Raw genomic sequence first — 21,158 nt, 5'->3', positions numbered from 1 at the left:
CTCCCAGAGTCTTTTAGCTATGCTGTGGAATGCCCTTCACTGAAAGACTTTAAGAGATTAGTAAAACTGCTGGTAGACTTGATCTTGCCTCAGTATGGAAGGATGAACTACATGACCTCATGAATTTCTTTGCTTGTGGGTTTCTTTCCTGCTTTGCAAGTCTGTGAGTCTTATAACTTGGACTCTTTTCGTACAAGGTTGTGCCATGCTGCATTTAGTTTAGCCTAAACTGTAAATAAAATAGAACTGCTAATGATTTGCTCAATCTCTATTTCACACATCTGAGCTCTTCATCTCTTTCCATTTAGTTTTAAAGCAGTGAAACAAGGGAGAAGTATAATTTAGAGACTTATTTTTGCCGGAAATCTTGCTCTCAAAAGCTTTGCTCTTTAAATTAAAGTTCGCGAGGGTTTTAAACCAGGTTGTTCTTTGCCAGCTGAGCAATTTAAGAAGCAATTATTTGTAGCTGATATGGTTTGGGATGGATGCCATCATTAGAACAATGAGACTTTTCCCTTGGTTTTGATCCAGTAAACATTCTGTTACAGAGCTATGTAGCCATACATATGGACATTGGGGAAATGAAGGCAACGTTTGAAAAAGGAAGTCACTGAATTGAAGACAAACTCATGATACAGATTTTAACTCAAAATGTAGCTGGGTTCAAGAATAAAGGCTTCATCTATGATTGCTGAATTATGGTGTTGTTAGAGGTCAACAGAACTGTCATGGTGTGATCTAAGTATATTTAAAAAGATAGCAATTACTTTAATCCATCATTCAAAGCAAGAAATTATGTCTACCTAGTTTAAATCAGTGAATTGTGATGTAGTAGAAAAAAAAACATTTTCAGACAACATATTTTACTTGCTAGCAAAGTGATCTCCAACTATACACTGCTGCTCTAATGATTTTCCCAGAAATTTCATTTAAACAATAATCAGTAAATTTTCCAGAAATCTTTTTCTATATCCGGTTCATAAAAACAAATTGAGATGATAGACAAAAGTGGTTTATTTGAAATCCTGTTTTCTATCTGAAGATAATTGCTGTGTACAAGTATGCGAAGCTATATATTGTCACTAGAGGCAAAGTTCTAATATAATTGCATTTTTACAGCATAGTCATAGGAAGCATTTTATATTTTCTCTGCATTTCTGGTCAATGTGCACAATGAAAGCAAATTATTAATATTTTTCCTGTTCAGATAAAGTCTTTCCTCTGATATTGGTGATCATTCCAGCTGGAAGGAAGATACATTAGCTGAACAAAACATGTTTTACCCACACAGCTCCTATTGTATCTCAGTTAAAGTTCTATAGAATGGCCAGTGTCCAAGGACACAAAAAGAAGTATAACATCTGATCCAAAATAAACATGGAAAACTACTTTAGGGGACATTTATGTCTATTAATATCAGCTGTGTCACATATGTTAAACTTATGCTAAGCACTAGTGTGCTGAACAAAGCCAGAGTATGTAAAGCTCTGTTCTTTTGAAACAGCAGAACTGGAATAGGACAGAAATGAAACAGTAAAGAAGCAGCTGCAAAAAGAAGACCTGTGATCACATGCAAAAACTGAAATGATGACTTTTTTCAATTTTAATGATGTTACAGTTTTCATCTTGGCAACATGTATTAACACATAGCACCAGAAGAGCTGACCATAGCTCGTCAAGATGTTTGTTAATTTATTGGAAGAAGAATCTACCTGGTTGTTTCTGAAAATAAAATTTGGACTGCGGTTGCATACACACTTGTGCATCATTAAGCAGGAGTATGTTAGTCTGCCTTATTTCCTCTTGTAACTCTGTGTTACAGATTTTACCTACACATACTCTACTCCACCTTTAATCCAATAATGAAAAGCTCAAGGCTTCCTTATTTGTAAGAAGAACAGTTTCAATTATTGATAATATGTTTTATTTAGCCACAAAAAATGTTGATGTTAATGATAAAAAATTGTTGCGTACCATATTTTAAGCCTAGATAAGACTTAAAAAATAACCATGGGAATCTAAAAATATCAAGTCTCCTTTTTTGTAGGTATGTCCTGCTGGCAAAAGCTATGGCTGACCAAAATAGCAGTAGTCTTTACTATGGAGCTTTGGTGTTTTGTCCAGATAGGTGAAATTGTGATGTCCTTAGCCAAGGGACATTTTCAGAGACCTCTTCCAGGCACAAACCCAGGAAAACAAAGTCAGTGCATCACCCACACCTTCTTTAATAACTCTTTCCACTAGGGTTTAGGTTGGGAAAGAAACTCATTAGTCCCTGTTCTGTAGGTTCAACAGAGTTTGAATGCCTGACAGGCCAAATCAAGGTGAGGCATTATAGACCAGGCTCTGTCTGACAATTTCAAAAATAAAGACAGAGACCTCTGCTAGAAAGAACAATCTTTCAGAAAAAAACCATGGAGCATCATAGTTGTTTTGTCCTACTTTGATACTTCTGTGTTTTGTGGCCGTTTTCAGCAAAAGAGCAGATGGAAAACTCAATAGGAATTTGCTATTTTTTTTCCAGTTTTAAAATAAGTTAAATTAATAATCATCAGCTTTAGACAGGAGCCCAGAAAAATATTTAAATCCACACAAAAAAAACCCCAAAAAACCCAAAACCCCCCAAAACCCCAACAAACATGAAAAAGTGTCATATCTTCAGAATGTATTTTGTTGTTCTCTTTGAAAGCAAAATGTTGAAAATAGTACAGTTTTCAGTTTAGCCTCAAAGCTCTGGTTTTCATTATTGTGGCTTGTTGCCCACTATTAACTGTTTCCAAAGGCCATTTGAAGCTCTTATGTTCTTTGCTTCTGCTACAGGTTGTGAAAGAAATTGCTGTATATTGTTGCCCATTAAGTTTTATATTTGATATGCTGTAGAAAAAAATGTTAACAGTATCTTCTGCTACCTACTCTTTTGACAGTAGAAAAGATGAGGACAGTAGAGTGGATTCCCTCTGTGCTTTGTAGCAGGCTTAAAAGAAATTTGTTTGACAATGAGTTGCCGGAGAGCTGATACGGTAACCGAAGAGCTACTGTTTTCATTTCTAAAGGGTGCTCTGGTAATTGGCAGCTTATGTTGACCCTCTGTACTGAATATTTTGCTCAGTCTGGACTCTGCAAAAATGAAAATATGGTGGTGGGATGGAAGGGAAAGCCTTCTGTGAGCCAAGTAGTTTTCCCAGTCTGTACACTGTGGATGGGATCCATCTTACCTTCCTTTTCAACAATGTAGAGTTCTACAGCTGAGCTTGTTCCTTTGGATGCCTTTACAAACAGCTGGGAAAAAACGGCAGTTTTAAGGCATAGTTCAGCTGATCTGTTTTGAATATCTATTTTAGTTGTCTGAGTGGCCTGTCTATGATGTAGTGTCTGTGTTTCAGCTGTTAGTATTTGATTAGATGAAACCTATCCTGTGTAACTTGTGTCCTGAGCGATCCTGATAAAATATGTGTGCCAACTCATGCATGCAAAGTTCTGTGAGTCTGGTGTTCACAGGAGGTAGGGAATGTGGTACAAACTCCTTGAGCAGGACATTGGTTGCATCCACTAGCACGTGATACATGTACTTCAAATCTGCTGTCATAACTGTGGTACCACTGTATGACTGCTGAGTATCTGAAGATGGATATGCTGTTCAGAAGTTAAAGACTTGCGGGGTGCTGGATATTCTGTATACATATATTTCAGCAGAATGAAAGCATATGTTCCTAAACGATTTGACCTGTGTCAGATCTGACTACCCACTGAAAATTCCTAAAACTCTTACTGATACGGGGTTAAATCTTTATAGAGGTAATGTGATTTTTTGCAGAAAGGTTTGTTTTGGAGAAGGAAGTGAAAGAGGAGAAAAGGGGAGGGGGAGGGGAAGAAGACTTATCATGAAGGAAATTGAACAGCAAAACCACTTTCCCTATAATAATTTTATTTGAAAGTATAAATTTATGTGTTCTTTTTTTACTTTTTCTTTATATGCCTTGAGGCTTTACCTTTCATCCAGAGTTTTATCATATGTTAGGAATGCAATTTATAATTTAAATAAACAATAGAGAAATAAATCCACTAGTGATAGGACTGAAGGCTCTGTCTTTAGTCTTTATGAAATAAAAATTCAAAGTGTTCACCCCTCAGCTTATGAAGTTATAAAGCTTTGCTCCAGTCACATACTTTTGTGACTGTTCCTTACCTTTAGGTGTGAAGGACATTATTACTTGTTCAAAAACAATTAAAATATAAAAGCTGATCTGTAGATATTTTTATTTATTTTTATTATATTGTAATACATGTAATAACATGAACAGCACAGCAAATTAACATACAGTATAGAGGTTCAAAAATGCACTTTGATTTTCTTTTCGTTCTTTTGAGTTCTCAAGTCCCAGCCTCCCAGTCTGGACTCTTTCAAAAGTGTTCCTTAACCTGTAAATACTAAGCTTGAAAGGAGGTAAAAACCATCTGGAAAAGTCTTCTTCCTGGAAAGAAGAAAAAGATGGACGGTGTCTAAGTCTTAGGGGGTAGGTGTCTGTCAAGATGGAAAAAGCACATCATACACTTAATTTTGGATGTGGTTTTGACCCTTTCACTTGCCAAGGGTCTTTAAGAAACTTTAAGAAACTCAGAAACTGTGTCATGATAAGGACCTGGAGTAATTCCATTCCACTTTACAGGAGCACTGACTTTGCAGTAACTTTTCATGGGATCACCTTTGTTAGGGGGATACTTACTGTAAGTTCTCTCTGTGCCCAATGGGCACTATTCTGGTTTGTGCAGAGGGCTATTAACTTTTGCACAATACAGATCAGCTTCTGGAGGTGCATCTCTCCATCCTTTGACTAAAGATGGCTTCATCTGATGTCTCATAACTTAAAGGACAACTTTAAATAGGGATATGGGACAAAGCATCAATTTACATGCCAGGATATAAATGATACAATACTTCTGTGTCAGTAGGTAGTCTCTGTCATAAAACATAGTTAAAAAATTTAAGACAACTTTGGATTTCATAGTCACCCTAAATATGTCCATATTTATCTCAGTTCCCTATATCTGTAGTGTGTTTGAAGATCCCCTGAGCAAAATGGAGAGAGTTGTTCATCCCTGTCCAAATCTGAGCATCTCTCTCAGATGCCTAGGCTAGAGCATTAGTCCCTCAGAGCCCTCAGTAAAGTGAATGGAGAAAGGCAATCCTACAGGGAGTGAGTTGGAGAACATAACCCATGCTGCCCAGATGTTACAGAAAACAGCTTTTCTCAAAGTCAATACCAACCCTCTTCTTCCCCTCCTCAAGGATCAGAGGTCATGATCGCTTTCAAAACTCAGAGTATAGTTTAGGTGATGAAGAGAGAAAAGATGTTCTCTGAGCTTGTACTCTGCCTTTCCACAGTTTTTGCAAACTGTCTTGCAGCACTTGCCTTCTGAGGAGAGCCTGAGGAAGATGGTCATTTTTAACCCAGGTTAAAAGGTTTCAGGGAGAGTTAATAGCAGCATTCCTATCTAGAAGGAGATTGCCAAGAAGAGGGAGCCAGGCTCTTTATGAAGGATGTGCACAGCAGAATAAAAGCCGACAGTCACGAAGTGAACCAGGGCAGTTTCTGACTAGGAACATGTAAGGGGACATTTCTCACTTTGAGGACAGTCAAGTGATGCAGACTGCAGAGGGGAGTTGTGCAGGCTCCATCCTTGGAGGTTTTCAAGACCAGAATAGACAAAGCAACCTGAGCAACCTGGTCTGATCTCATAGCTGAGTCTGTGTGGAGCAAGAGGTTAGATTAGAGACCTCCTGAGGTTCTTTCCAACAGGAATGATTTCGTGACTGTGTGATTCTGTGAACTATATAGAACAGGAATATTTTTGAGAGATATAAAATAAATCAGATGTGCTTTTTGACTGTGGCAAATCATTATGATGCAAAAGATTTAAAGCTATATATGTTAGTTTCTATAAATGATTGGAAGTACCTTTTCATTTTGAAATTCTATCATTTGACATCTGAAGTAACTAATACAAATTACAAAATATGAAGAATGTTACAACTGTAGCATTTAAAACACAGATGAACATACCACCGCCTCAAGGTAACCCATTTCTTGCTTTATAAGCCAGAAATACTTGTGGAAGCATCATAATGTTCCAGAACATTACACTGTGCAAACAGATCTCTGGTCTTACTTGACAGATGTGGATCAAAAACATGCGGTCAGACAACCCCTTAAACACTGGACATGTGGATATTGCAAGTGGCAAGTTATTCCAGATAAAATCACCATAAAGTTATGATTAGCATGTTTTTGCTCTGTTTGTCATTTTTCTGACAGTGTATCGTGATTTAACATTATGGTTTTTTGATACCACTAGTGTCTGTGTGAGGAAAGCTTTGGATAAGGATCTTGTACTTCAGAAAAGAAAGAGAAGCAGATCTGAAGAGTTGCTCTGTCAGAAAAGATAATTATGTATGTGAGCTGTATCTGGCAGGGTACAAAAATGAGTGTTTGGGGAACCTACAGCTGGCATTAGCTCCTGGCATTTGAGGCATTCACCATTAAGCATTGTGAAAGGATAGAGTTTACTTTTGGAACTTGCTGTGTTTGCTGAGGAGAGGTGCTCGCCAGCCTTGTGGACCTTTGAGATAATTGCACTCAACAGCTGCCACTGAGGTCAATCAGAAGACAGGAAAAAAGTATCTTGGGAAATGTCCAACTTCTTGTAAGAACTGGTTGTGAATGGCACACTGCCGGCGGACCACCAGCACTCATAAATAATGATAGCACCTTTTTCATTTGGCTTCAGCTCAGAACTAACTTCACAACTTCAGTCAGTTACTGGAGGGTGAGCAAGGCAGAGGACTGAGACAGCTTTCTTGCTTTACAAGAAATGCCTTACAGCACATCCAAGTCTCATTTACATGAAGCTTCGCTTTTGCACTCTGATAGAGTGAAGGGGTTTGTACGGGAAAAAGCAGAGTCATCCCCAAGCCATTGAACTTGGCAGGGTGAAGGCCATTTGGAGCTCTTGTGTGGGTTTTCATAGCTGCATCAAAGTCATTTGTTGGACCTGTGTACCTTTTTGTTCCCCACTATGCTAGATACTGAAGTTCATCAGCCTAGAAGGAGTTTATTTAATCACCATAATCTCTGTGTTGTGGTCTATTAAGATCAGTCTTTGTATGGACATTTTGCAAAATGGTAAGCTAGAATTTATCTACTACATACTTTCCTCTTAGTTCACTGCAGTAATGCAGTGCTTTCAGACTAGCAGCAAATCTTGAGTTGTTTCCTCCTATGTTATTTTTTCAGCATAATAGAAGGCAGGTTTAATAGTGCAGGACAGAGGCATTTAAAAGTATTTCCAAGTATCTTTTAGCAATTGCAAACAATTATTTAAGCTATTGTATTCAATTGCCATAACATGGCACATCTAGACAGCTGTATACCCTAACAAAAAGGTTTACTGTTCATTTAACCCATATCCTTCTTTATTCCCTTTCCCCTTTCTGACATTCCCTCCAGCCTTCCTGCTGTCTCATATTGGTAATATGAAAAAACAATTGAAAAGAAATAAGAAGTTTTCAAACACGAATACTTTTCTAGAAGTATCCTCCCCTGATTCAGTCATGCAGAACTGACATTTTTATGAAAGAAAAGGGTATTAGCAGCTGAAGGGTAAAGATCAGAATCAGCACAGCAAGATTACTCCACATCTGTGTATTTCTATAAAAAAAGACTGTAAATTTATACAATCTGAACTGTTGTCAAACATAAAAAGTCTGTAGAAAGGATGTGGAAGGAGGGAATTAAAAGTAAGTAAAAGCAAGATGACAACATCCTTGCACTAATACTTAATTTAACCTTTGTTAGATCACTATCAGGTATCTAACATAGATTACAGTATATAATGGTATCTAATATATGCTATGTCATAACACACTGTAATCTAATATTTGCTGAAATAGCTCTCTTCCATTATCTCAGTCCTTTTACATCCTCGAGCCTCATTTGAACTGGAAACATTTTAGTTTTCTGCAACAGCCGAATTTGCTGCAAGGCCAGGGTCTCAGTGTCCACAGTAAGTTCTGGCAACCCTTTAAAGCCAGATGGAAGAGAGCTCGTACTGGAGGGAATCTGAGATGTGTGTTTGATTCAACATTTGTAGTGGTTTTGAGTTACTACCAGGCAAACACTGTAAAATTCCTATTGCAAGATATCCAGTACCTTACTGAGGAAGAGTAGGAAAGTGAAAAATAGCTGGTTAACGACTAGGAGTAAGGGCAGGCAATCAGCCAGATTGTTCATCTGTCTAGGCAAAAGTATTGAAACAATAAGATCATATTCAACCCATGGTTTTAGAGCTGCTCAGAAGGCATTGCCTGGGATCAAATAAACCCATCAGTCACAAAAACAACACTTGAGTTGTAATGTGGGAGGGTTTGCTATGGGATGTGGATGTACCTATGCCCACTTTGCTGAAGGAAATGTTCCACACCTACAGAAACCTGTATTTACAGCAATTTATTTTATTAGAGGACACAAGAAAGTTAAACACAAAACACCTTATAGGCTGACTCACAATCCATACGAAAGCTGGAGGAGTCCTTAGCTCTATACAGAATTATTTCTTTGAAGTGCTGAATCTTGGTGAGAGTAGGTTGGGTCACCACCTTGGCCTGGAACATTGCCCAGATCCAAGTTTAGCCTCTGTCCTTGCAAGAAAAACAGTAGTTAACATGTTTCTGACATTTGGGGGAGAACAACCTGCGTCACTTTGATTCAGTTACGTTTGTAGTGCTGCACTGGCTCCATTATTTGCTTCCTCATTGCTCCCCAGACCTGAAGTGAATCACAGAAAACTCCCAGACATCTCTATTAGGCAGAGCAAATTGTTGTATAAAACTATTTGTGTAGGTCAGGGGAACTTAGGTGATTAGTAAGCTATAATTAACTTCCTTAATACATTGTTGATGAAGCCTGAATTTCAATTTTTTTTTTTCTATTTCCACTGTGCTGCATCTCTGTGCTGCTGTAATCTCAGCATTGACCAAAGCAAGGCATCAGATCAGCATCGCTTATCATGCCTTGTGCAGTAAACATTGTCACTAAGCACATTATTCAGTCTTCAGAAGTAATTAGTTGCTTTTTATGAGGGGGGCTTTGTTCAACTAGTGGCTGCTTGATTACTTTAGCTGAATGAAAAGGACATGCAGTAGTAAATTACTGCAAGCAGGCTGTTGGAGAAAACGGGGCAAATTCTAGCTTCAATCTGCTCATTTGGAACTAACTGCATGCAATCTGTTCCTGTCCATGTGTGAAAGCTACCTGCATGCAGTCTGCTGTCCAGTAACCCATCAAGCTGTAAGAAGGCTGCATTTTCAGTCTGCTATGCACCAGAAGGCAAACCTTTAATCGGTATCTTTTGAAAAAGATCATGATTAATAAAAATCCATGAAATTCACTTCTGTGATTATAGTGGCAAGTGTGCCGCAAATTCATTAGAGTCAATTTTACCCCATTATAGTTTAGAAAATAAATTACTACATGGCCAGATTTGTAGGTGTTCTAGGGAAACAAATTTGCCTGTCTTACTCCTGTCTCCCAGCTGTGTATATTAAAAGCGTATCTGGGGATATGTAAAATTTAGTGCTGGACATAGCTGTTACACAGCAAGGAAAATATTCTAACTCAAATGAATGAAATATGTATTGATTTTCAAAGGCAAATTGGTCCTTCATTACTTCATCATTTTCATGGTAAGCCACAGTGTGGTAAAAGGAAAGTATAAATGACAACCAGATACTATCTATAAATACATTTATCTTTTCTGTTTTGATAGTCTACATTGTGTGCAATGTCCAAGAAACTTTGATCTCAGATAACGTTGTCTGATTTCCTTTTAAGTATTGTATTTTTACTAAAGCTTTTAACTGAAGAGGAAGAAAGGAGCAAAACCCCCACTTAAATCTTTACATTCTCTCACTTTCTTTCATACATATGGAGTTAAAGTCATAGTCTTCCCTTCCCTTCTGCACTTCTGTGGGTTTATAAAGAACCTTCTGCTTATAAGTGGCTTCAATTTGAGTTACAGATAGTGTGGAATGGAGACCTATCCATGCACTGTCCATCTGCCCTGGACATTTGTACAGATACTTTCTCTAGTGTCATTTACATATTCTTAGCTTTATCCCTCACATTTTGTTGTGTATGCAACAAAAATCTAAACTTTACATCAGTAATAGATATATTATAAAATATTTGCTTGTTACAGTTAGAAAGATTTGTTTAAATGCTCTCTTTCTAAAAATATACCCTCTCAAGGTCTTTGAACCTTAAACAAATAGCCTAATGTCTTAATAAAAGAAGGGTCTGACATATGGCCAGAAAAGCCTCAGAGATGGACCCTTTATCAGACATGGGCCCTTCGTCAAAGGCCACCTCAAAACCACGGCCAAATACAAAAGGTTCAGGCTGCTGCTTGCAGGGATGCTGGCCGCTATGACCTGCCTCCCACTGGGCTGCTGGGAAAGCACAAGGTGTTAGGGGTCATCCCTGCCCATAATGGGGGCATTGCAACAAATGCACATCTCTTTCACACGCCTCTTTGCTTCTTGGCACCTTTCAGGGGAGGAGCAGTAGTTGCTGAGGTGGCCTTCCACAAAATGAACTCCCCCAGGCTCAGGCGCCCAGCGGCACCCCCGGTGTCCCTCTGACTGTCTATACCTGGGTGGTATTTTCAGTGCAGGCTGGGTATTGAGCAGACAAACCCTTTGTACCACTCTCACTGGAGAGCAATCTTAGGTCCTTTCACCAGGGGTATTGCTTTTCGAAGAGGAGGGTGTTCAGCTCTTGGGAGTTGACTTGAAGGACTCAGGTGTTCATCACAACTGCTCTCAGGATCTGGCCCTGGGTGTTCACTGGAACACCATTAAAGACAGCCAACATCAAAGCACATGGCTGCACAAAGCTGGCCGTGTACTTGCGCTCTTCAAACGTGTGTCAGTGCAGACTGTAAATATGCAAAGGGAAATACCTCCCGTTGTCCACCAGATACAAGAGTGCTTTCCGTTAGAATGAAGCTTCCACACATGTGTGGACTCTGCCTTTACATGAAAGGCACAAACTCACTGGGTCTGGGAAAACAGTTTCAGAAGTCTTCCACTTGGTGTTCCTGAGCCTGTGGTAGTGGATTCCTCAGTGTTCCCCAGAGCATGCATAGCTCTGATGTGTATTCCAAAACCTCGTATGCCACAGAGAACAATTTCTGGATAAAACAGCATGTGCACTAATTCCTTAAATAAAAACCATTTTAATTCACCCTGCAGCCAACATAACATAAATAAACTTTTCTGTCTTTTTTTATGAATATATTCAGTCCATTCAGGTTTTATTTCTTTAGCTTGGTTTCTGTCTACTTTCCCCGAGGTAACAATGCTCTTGAAATCTTGCTGTCAGTCCATCCATGGCTCACTAATATCTTTTCAGTCCTTTGGGCCAATTTAATCTCAATTTAGACTAAGAAAGGAAATCCTGGCATTCCATTTATTTATTTATTTATTTTAAATTAGAAAAAGAAGCAAAATCAGTGCTGCTATTGAACCGGACTTTCAGAACTTAGTTCTTTTGCATCCTATTTGGCGGTCACCAGAGAGCAACCAGCTATTCCTCATGAATCATTTGCTGAAAAAAATCAGTATTAAATTCCTTTTCTCATGTTCAAGGGATGTGTGGGAGAACACAGGAAAATCATTTGGGAAGAGAGAGATTTAAGCATCCTGAGGCCTAGGGAATTACACCATATTCAAGCAGCATAGCTAGGCTCCTTATTTATTGTGTAGGGAGGGTTAGTGAGGTAAAGCTGACAGAGAAAGGTTTAATTTTGCTGCTTTTTTTTTTTCTAGTAGAACATCTGATACAACTGGGGCAAGCAAGCAAATACAAAAAAGTCCTTTTCTTTAAATTTGAAGTGAGGAGTTCAGCTTGTAAAAATAAGATTCTTCACAAGTCAGCACAGTTATTAGGGAGCCAGAGGTATTACCTTCAGAAAATCTTATGGAAAGGCATGTATCTTAAGTGTACCTTTCTCTGTGAGTTACACATCCAGTTGGGGTGCACAACAGCCTGTCCTCCAATTTGAATTGCCATGTGCTCTCTCAGGGAGCTAAGTACCTACTTCAGTCAGTCCTTTCTCACGTAAAAGTTAACAGGGAGCATGGTGGTGCCCCCTCCCTCCAGTTTCACCCCACAATCTTTACACACATCTAGCCTGCAGGTTCATCGGGTTCAAGGCTCTTTACAAGTCAGCATTTAATTGTATGTACAAAGCCAACGCAAACAGTTTCCTTGGGAGAGACTGAGACAGAACTGCCCAGAATAGCCCACCGACTGGAGGGAAGACCTTGGGAGCTTGACCTGAAATCTCTGCTGCAAATCAGTTAAACTTTATTTGCTATATCACAGGGAAATGTTCTACCATGCAGATGCCAGTCAATGCTTTGTGCACTGCACACTCCCAGTGCCATGTGCTGAGAACACAGCATCAGCTCGAGCACTGCCGGGAAAGGAATTTTTGAACTCTCTTAGGGCTAGGGGCTGACTAACACAGCTCTGCTGGCTATGCCCACTAGAAGAAACTTAGGCACTCGGGAGGAGGGTGGCAACTGAGCGAGGGTTTTGAGATGACACATTACAAGCGTGAGCAGTGTTGGATGGAGGTTCAAGTCCTCTGCCCAAGCTGATGCAGAACATAAACAGCAGAGTTATGAATTGGACCCAAATATCCTAAATCTCTCCTTGGAATCTTAACCTCAGTATGCCCCAAGCCCTAAATAAAGTTAATATATGTAACTTGCAAGGTCTACAGGATTTTGTACTAAAAGTAAGAAAGAACTATTTCTGGTATGGTACACCCTGAAACACTGAGTTCAAATCTGCAAGCCTTGCTTAATGTGAAAAGCAGATTTAACAGAAGCTTTAGTAGATACACAGCTCACTGGACCGAGTCCTTGGCTAGCATGTGTTTTTTCAATGCATTGCATTCACTGTCGGAGTATTTCAATTTCAGAATTCATGAATGAACGGTAATGCTTTTCAACTCATTCTTTCAAACTTTTTCATACTTTCTGAATATGGTGATACCCGTTCAGTGTAAGAAGTTTTGCTGTGTTTTTCATGGCTGTGATATAAAGGTTTTAGTTTAAAATCAAAGGGACAAGGCTAGAACTCAAGCACCTCTTGCACATAGGAAGTTGTAGAGTATAGATCTCTGCAATATGAACTGTGAATATCATATACCATGAGCATGGGAGGGTAGAAAAGAATGCTCCTTATAAATAGCCACAAGGCTGTGAGATTTCCCAGCTAATATAGTACATTTTTTACCTAATTACCAGGGAAAGTATCAGGGACACATTGGCACTTAATTGTTCATTTAGTTATCACATAAAATATTTACTTCTTGCACATTCAAAGCATATGGTTTATCTCAAGCTATTCCCCATTTTCAAATAGTGTACTTGGCAAAATTCAAGGCAATTCTCACTCAGAGCTTGCACTGGGAAAAGATGGGAGGTGCGGGGGTGGAGGTGGGGCAGCAGACTAAGAGTAAGTGGGAATCCAGAACTGATACAGCTTTAAAGTCTCCAGGTCAACATTAATGTCTCCCTTTTAAAACCACACCTGAACCTAAAATAGCTGTTTTATCTTCATTTTGAAGGAGGAAGAAACACTAAATTCTTTTCATTCCATTTTTTCTTGCTTAGTGTTTTTAAGTTTATCAAGCATGCAAGCTGGAAATGGTCACTGTTCTTGCTTGGGAAAAATATCATTAATTGCATTAGGAAAACTTGTTTGCTAATAAAGCAGTTGAAAAATCCATGCAGATGATAGCTTCAAATATTAAAAAAAAAGAAAAAGAAAAAGAAAAAGAAAAAGAAAAAGAAAAAGAAAAAGAAAAAGAAAAAGAAAAAGAAAAAGAAAAAGAAAAAGAAAAAGAAAAAGAAAAAGAAAAAAAGAAAAAGAAAAAGAAAAAAAGAAAGCTGTAGTTATCTTCAGGTACAGTTTGAAGCATTTCCCAAAACTTATGTTTACAATATTCTATTCTTAATGGAGTTGGATCTCACATTCAGTTGTTCTGCTTCAACTAATTCTGCTGCATCTCTAAGCTGTTTATAATCATAATTCACAAGCCTCTGCTAGATTAAAAGTCATGCTTTTTAGCCCTCATGCGAATATTTTTGTTCTGTTGTTCATAAATGCAGAACTTTGAACTATTGACTATTTGGGAACAGGAAGGCAGATAATCTAACTGACATCGTGTGCAGCATTACACATGATGTAAAATGGAATTAAATCAAAATCCTTCATAGAGTGAAAGGATTATTTTATAGTCTCCACACACATAAAATGTATTTAAAATAGTGGTATGAAGCTTGCAATATTTTCTCTTTATAAGTAGATCTTATTTCTCAAAACAGTTTCTTAGCTTTCTGTGAGGTCAGAATTCTCAGTGCAGAGGAAGCCACTTTGCATCTGCTCTATTGTCAAGATAAAATTTGTTTGTCCCTATAATCTGTACATGCTTTGAGGCAGTTGTCTTTGTAGAGAGGCATCTACTGGCATTTTCAAATCCTCTTTAGCAGATAGTAAAAATACTGCATAGATATGACATTCTTCCATTACTGATTAAAGCATGTGACATTATTCCCCCAAAAAATTTCTATGCAGAAGTTTGCAATTCACAGTATGCTGGTATTCTTCAGACAAAATAATAAGAATTATTGCAACAACATGAATAGCGCTAGTAAGAATTTGAAAGCAATTTAGACTGATGACTGCACTTTGTACACATTTTAAACTGTTCTCTGATGTCTTCACCATGCCTTGACAATATGGCCCATATCTCAGCTTTTCATATCATTCCCAGTCTCCTACTGATGTCTGTGCACTGCATGTTCGAACCCTTTGAGTGCCCAGACTCCTTTTCTGAAGTGTTTTTATGGCAGATCTAGCAGATCCGTGTGGAACTGAGCATATCTCAATGGTTTTTTGTGACAGTATTATCCCATTTTTGCAGATGGAACACATTAGGTTCCTTACAAAACACAAGGGTGGCAGTTTCTTTCCTTTAAAACATAGCTGCAGCACATGGAACCATTACTCTATCAGTTTAACCCATTAATACTATACTCTCTGTTTAATGGATTTGTCTGTCTTTTGACATAAACAATGTCTTCACCTCTGTCTTAGACAGTGCTTGATGAACAATAATAGTCATTGTTTCCCAGCCAAAAGCAGCAGTGAACTGAAACTTCTCAGGAGACTGTCCCTCTCCTTTTGAGAGCTTTCTAGACCTATTTCATACGTCCACAAGTTTCAGTTCAGTCTAGTTAATTTGGGTGTTGAATTGAACCAGCCTGAACCTCTGAATCTTTGGAGGTTCATCTATCACTAAATAATGCAGCCAGACAGAGGGAGACAGTTGAATAGAAGTCAATATGCCAACTGTTCCTTCATTTATTACTGCCATATTAATAAAGTTGATAGAGTGGAACTAATCCATCTGCTCCCAATTTATTCCCTAGCAATGAGATACAATTTCACTATTTCATGAGCTCACTCTTCGACTAATTTTATTAGAATTCCTTCCATAGCATCATTTTCAATCACTTTTCATCCCGTTTTAGTTATGTGTAAAATAGTAGAAAAAGATGGACTAAAGAGACATGAAAGGATTTAATGAGAAACTCAGGTCAGCTTAAATAGAACCAGATTAAATAAGGTTAAGTCAACGAGCCTACAAAGGCCAACAGAAAAGCATTCAAAATCACCTCTTTCACAACAAGCTTGGTTCTGTTGCCTCAAAAATGTAAACAGTCACAAGAAATAAGGCAGCCCCGGCAGCCCCATAAGATGAGGCAGGGCTGCGGTGCCTTGGAGGAGGTGGCTGGGTGACCTGCCAGGCTGACGGGCGATGCTGGCCAAAGGACTGCAGAGTCAGAGCTCAGTGGATGGAGACGTTTCCTCCCTTCTTTGCCAAGGGAACAAGGTTTGTCTCATCTAGTTCCCAGACACACGTGGGCTCTGGGTGTTAAACAGATGCAGGATTTTGGTTACATGTTGGTTTTATGCAATGCTGAAATGAATTTCTGTGAGCTCAGTTATGTTTCTCTTGTTCTTTAGTTTAAAACATTCTGATATGCTGATCCTTCATTAGTCTGGTAGGGACAGGCTTCCAGTGATTTGGGCTGGGTCCAATTTCAGATGTGAGTACCTAAGCAGAAATCACCTGGTTTTCAAAGTGTTGAGCCCACCACGCCCGTTGACCGCTAGGGATTTTAATACAAATGTGAGAATGACTTTTACTGACAAAGCTGAGTGTGGAGCCTGGATACAGACATCCTGGGTGGAAGTTTCCAAAGCATGAAATTAATTAGTATAAGTCTAGCTCCACTGAAAATTAGTTTCAGCAACAGCTTTGAGTGGACAGAGTTGGGTTATTCCAGAAAATTCTGAAAATCCTACCTTCCTATTTTAAAATGCCTTTCTGAGCTGACAGGTAGCAGCATCTGTAGATGCTAAAAGTAACTTTTTTGTTGTTATGTGCTGCTCTGTTACTCCTGAAGTACCAACCGTTCAAACACAGATGGACAATTTGTCACTATTCGATACAAGCTCTCCCAGGAAAGTCATGGGCTTCTTCTCTCCTTTTAATGGCTTATGCGGTTAATCTATAGCCAATTACTGCATTTTCAGTGTAATCATTCTTTTATTATGGTGGAGGTGGTAAAAAAAGTACAACAGCAATTAAAAATCCATTAATAGTTAAGTTAGATCTCTTAATCTAAAGCATAACTGCAACTACAATGGTATTATGTATATGACATTGATTCCATGGTATTAGCTGCATGAGTGCAGATCATCTTTATAATGCTTTATAATGCTTATAATGCTATCTCTCTCACACACAGAGTTCCATATGATTTTAAAACTTTGGGGTTTTTTTATGTTTATGTACACTTGACTGAAACTATGTATGTATATGCATATGCATAAGTATATAGTTGAGAAGAAATACAGTGCAGTTATTGATAGCTGAGCTAAACAAACAAAATTCTTATCAAATCAGCTGTCTAGACTGTAAATAAATGAAATTACATATGCATGAATAACACCAAACTAGTAATTTGAGAAAACTGTAAACTAGCAGGTTCAAAAATCTGTGTGACCTCTTAAAGGCCAAAACTTTGTGAGGAATCAAGTTCACTGTAGTGTGGTCTGAACAGAAACAATTCTCATTTCACACAGCAGATAGACTCCAGAAATGATCACTCTCTAAGTATCAACTGATACTGACGGAAAGCTATCTAGATGTACAGAGGAAAGCTTTATTCCTCTTTTATTTGCTAGTGTCCAGAAAATCTTTGGTAAAGATAAAAGTGACTTTACTAGTGAAATGCCAAACCAGTCTTATAAAGAGTTGATTCTAACTGTGCATTGAAGTACGTAATGCAGGGAAATTTTTCTTTTGATTCTAATCCAGACATTTCAAGGGCCTTTTTATGTCTGCCTTCTAAAAGTGAAGGTTTGCAGGGCAACAGACACTGAGCAAGAGCTATCATTTAAGTTTACATGTCTGGCTCTCATCTTTGCCATGAGTGATCTTTTGTAAACATACTTAAGATCACTAGATGTTTCATCTTTGGGCAAGGCAAGAGGGATGTCATGTCACTGCAGCACCTGAAGAAAATTTTAAAAACCCGCAGGCAGTTAGAAAAGTCCTTAATGTGCCGTTCATTGGTGGAGCTGTGGGACATCTGTAGCTGCCACAGGTTCATTTTGCACATTATATTAAATGTGTCAATGATGATAAAGGATTGGTCTCCCACAAAAGTAAAGATGAAACAAATAAGGCTTGTTCAGTGATTCACAATCCCTCATGACCCTTTAGTTTCAGATTTGAATTGCATATTAAACACAGTGTTTGTTAAAATTCATGGTTTGCATACTTTGAAAACACAACAAAGTCAAAGGGAATTAGTGACGTAGTTTGACCTGCATATTGATTGTGATTAGTAATAAACCAGCCACATGAAACCGTCATTAATGATATTGTCCAAGGAATGCAATTAAAATCAATTTTTGTTTGTTTAAACACATACCCTGGGCAGAGGTACGAACAAGGAAATCCCTGTTAAGTTATTTTATGGCACTGTGTTGAGAGCAATGGCAGCACGTTCAGGAATTTCGGGCTTTCTTGTGAAGTCCTGTGCAAATTGTTTTACTGCAAGGTAGGAGCTTTCTGATGTTAATGTTAGTTGAAGTAATACTGTCAAATAGCTGTACAGTGTGTCCAGACCTACAGACTCCAAGACAATATCACAGTTTAACACTAGAAGATACTGTACCATTCAATCTGTCATAACAGCTTTCCCTAGTTATAGAGCATTAGGCAGAGAACAGGACAACTGTACAAAAAAATTCATACATATCTACCATTTCTCCGACTTTTTGTGCACAAAAATGACCTTAACCCTTTGAAGTCAGTGGGAAGATTTTTTCTTTATTTTTTCCCCCCACCATGGAATTTAATGAGATAGGAATAATTGTGAGACAATTATTTCACTTTGGGTTTTGATTTCATAATCAAGACACACCAGTATTTACTAAATCAGAGGATGGATTCATATCTCCATCTGTATCAGTGGCACATACCCTACTATCAAGTTTTACCTTGCCAATATTAGGACATAATTGTTGTTTGTTCATTTGTCTAATTTAGGCATAGCATCCTAGATGTAGCATAGTTTCATGGAAACAGTGAATGACATTACATGACAGTTGCCAAATTAATTTTAGTATCATTTTAGAAAATAAAAATAGGAATCAGCATGCTTTGGTAAAGAAAAGACCAACAAAATATTTTTTTCTTTTTGGAGAAATTACATTTTATTACTGTTTTTGGTTACAAGAATACTCCTTGAAACAGACACACTCCAGTAAAAGTGTGTTTCCATTTGTGTAGTTTGTTTGTAACTAATTAGTAGTACTAAGTATATGCAATTCTTTAAAAAGGCAAATTTTGAATTATTGAACATTACCATGACTAATAAATATTCCATTTAGCCAGAAATGGCCACAACTGCATTTTTAATACAATATTTTATAAGAAAAGCACATCAAATAATAATTGCCAAGAGTAATTTTTCATATTTTCTCCTTTGTCATAACATTATCTTTTTCACTGTTTTAAGTCTCAGGTTTATAGCTTTTCAGGTTTGGTGAAAAAAAACCCTCCTTGTGTTCTGGTCAGCTTATCACAACACAGAAACAGGGGGAAGACAATGAAATATGAGGTAGCAGACACTATGTCTCAAGCTAACATGTACTCCAGAATGCTCCTATCTTCTGATGAAACAATTGGCAATAGCACCCGTTAGGGCAATGCACTGTGGAGGATGAGTATTTTTGCAAAGTAATTTGAGGAGATTCATCTGAACTAATGTGGATATTGGACTCTGAATCATTCTAAACTCTCGTTACAGTTGAGGGAGAAAGGCATTTTTGGGATGTGACTCATTTTATCCTGAAGTGCACCTCTAAAACAGATTAAAAATGTCCTAGGAATGCTATTTCTCTGCAGAAATGAGAAAGGCAAACTAGAGTGAGGAGCTCATGCAGCCGTATATACTGTAGATGTCTAAAATTTCCAAAAGAATTGTCCAATGTTACAAATGCTGTGATGTTACTTGTATCTTACCAGTGGATGCTTGAAAACTGTAACTGAAAGGCACGAAATTGATATAACCCATTACTTAAAATGTAAGAATCCATATGTGCTAAAACTTATGGTTAGGAATCACTACCTGGATATTTCATCTGAAATTTTGGGGAGCTGGGGGCACCTCTGCCCTTCCATATAGAATAATGTTCAAGCTTTCTAAAAGCAAATAACACTTTTCACTTGCAAATTTTAAGAAAGTTAATTTAAAATTTATCTATTGGTATTCCAGGTTGTTACTGTTAATTTTTTAGGCATCTGGCAATAACTAATTTTCATATATGTTTTTGCTAATGCCTATAAAATTTATCAGAAATTACAAAATGTGAGAAATGCCTTATGAAGTGTTTTTACAGTATAAGCCAGTGCATTAGCAGTTTCATGTTATTTACTACATTTTGCTGATTTAATATCCAGTCCATATTTCTGTATCCAAGTATAAACATAGATAAAATATGTATGTGTTATTACTCTTAGTGAACTCTTCTCTAACTAGAACAGGAAAAAAGGTCAGATTCTTTTCCATGAAAAAACTTAATTAAAAGATTATTGTTTTTAAACATAAAAATCTCAATTATTTATGTTAATCTTATGGTAATGTCTAATTTTTACTATGGATTAGACTCACAAGGAGATTATATTCATAGTTATATTAAATCCTTTCCTTCAGTACCCCTAATAAGTCTTTGTAACGGCTCTACTAGTTCAAACATTTTCCCCTTGAAATTTTGGGGTTATCTTTCTCTTTTCGTTTACACACCTCTATCTCCTCAAGCTAATTTGGGGTATTTCATCACAGAAATGTATTCTATATGCATGCAATATTGCAAAGGGCAAATAGGTAGAGATTGTATGATAAGTAGAGACAACATGACATTATTTGAATGTTATGTACGTTTGCCTTAACAAATTTTCTTATATCTTTAGCAAACGCAGTATCTTGTACATTCATTGTGGATTGGGATAATTTATTATAAAAGCATTGTCTGAATGGAGAAAGGATTCTATTTTTCATATTAAAAATACATATTGAAGACCAAAGGATGAATGAACGCAGAACCAAACCCAAATAACTTTTTTCCTCTTTAAATGTCCTTGAAGAGGATTTCAAAGTCATATGGATGGGTGCAGTGCTGTCTTTCACAGATTTCATTTCAATTCAGGACTGTGGATCTCGAATTCATCCAGAGGAGTCCTGTGGCTTGCAGCCTCTATCTCATGAATACCTCTTAGCAATTTCAGAGACGATGTTTAAGACCTGTGAAGCTGGGGACACAAAAGGTTTGTACTTAATCCCGTTCTGAAAATTAACTCATGCACTTCATCGAAGTAAACCTGAAAATTATGTTTCCTCTTTTCTATGAACATGCACTAACCTATTCACAATGAATGTAACT

At 37.7% G+C, this 21,158-nt stretch overlaps 1 protein-coding gene across 2 annotated transcripts in view; it reads left to right on the top strand.

The window, feature by feature from the left end:
* The window catches only part of CPED1 (cadherin like and PC-esterase domain containing 1), a 155,057-nt gene that overhangs the window by 107,127 nt on the left and 26,772 nt on the right, over positions 1 to 21,158 (top strand). For both annotated transcript variants that reach the window (XM_056341197.1, XM_056341198.1), the window contains exon 17: positions 20,925 to 21,042. In XM_056341197.1, the coding sequence (XP_056197172.1) occupies positions 20,925 to 21,042 (118 nt within the window). The remainder of the gene's footprint in view (positions 1 to 20,924; positions 21,043 to 21,158) is intronic.

This window comes from Falco biarmicus, chromosome 5 (assembly GCF_023638135.1).
Source record: "Falco biarmicus isolate bFalBia1 chromosome 5, bFalBia1.pri, whole genome shotgun sequence".
NCBI lineage: Eukaryota > Metazoa > Chordata > Aves > Falconiformes > Falconidae > Falco > Falco biarmicus.
Note: the sequence above shows the minus strand (reverse complement) of the source record. Positions and strands in the feature narration are given on the sequence as shown.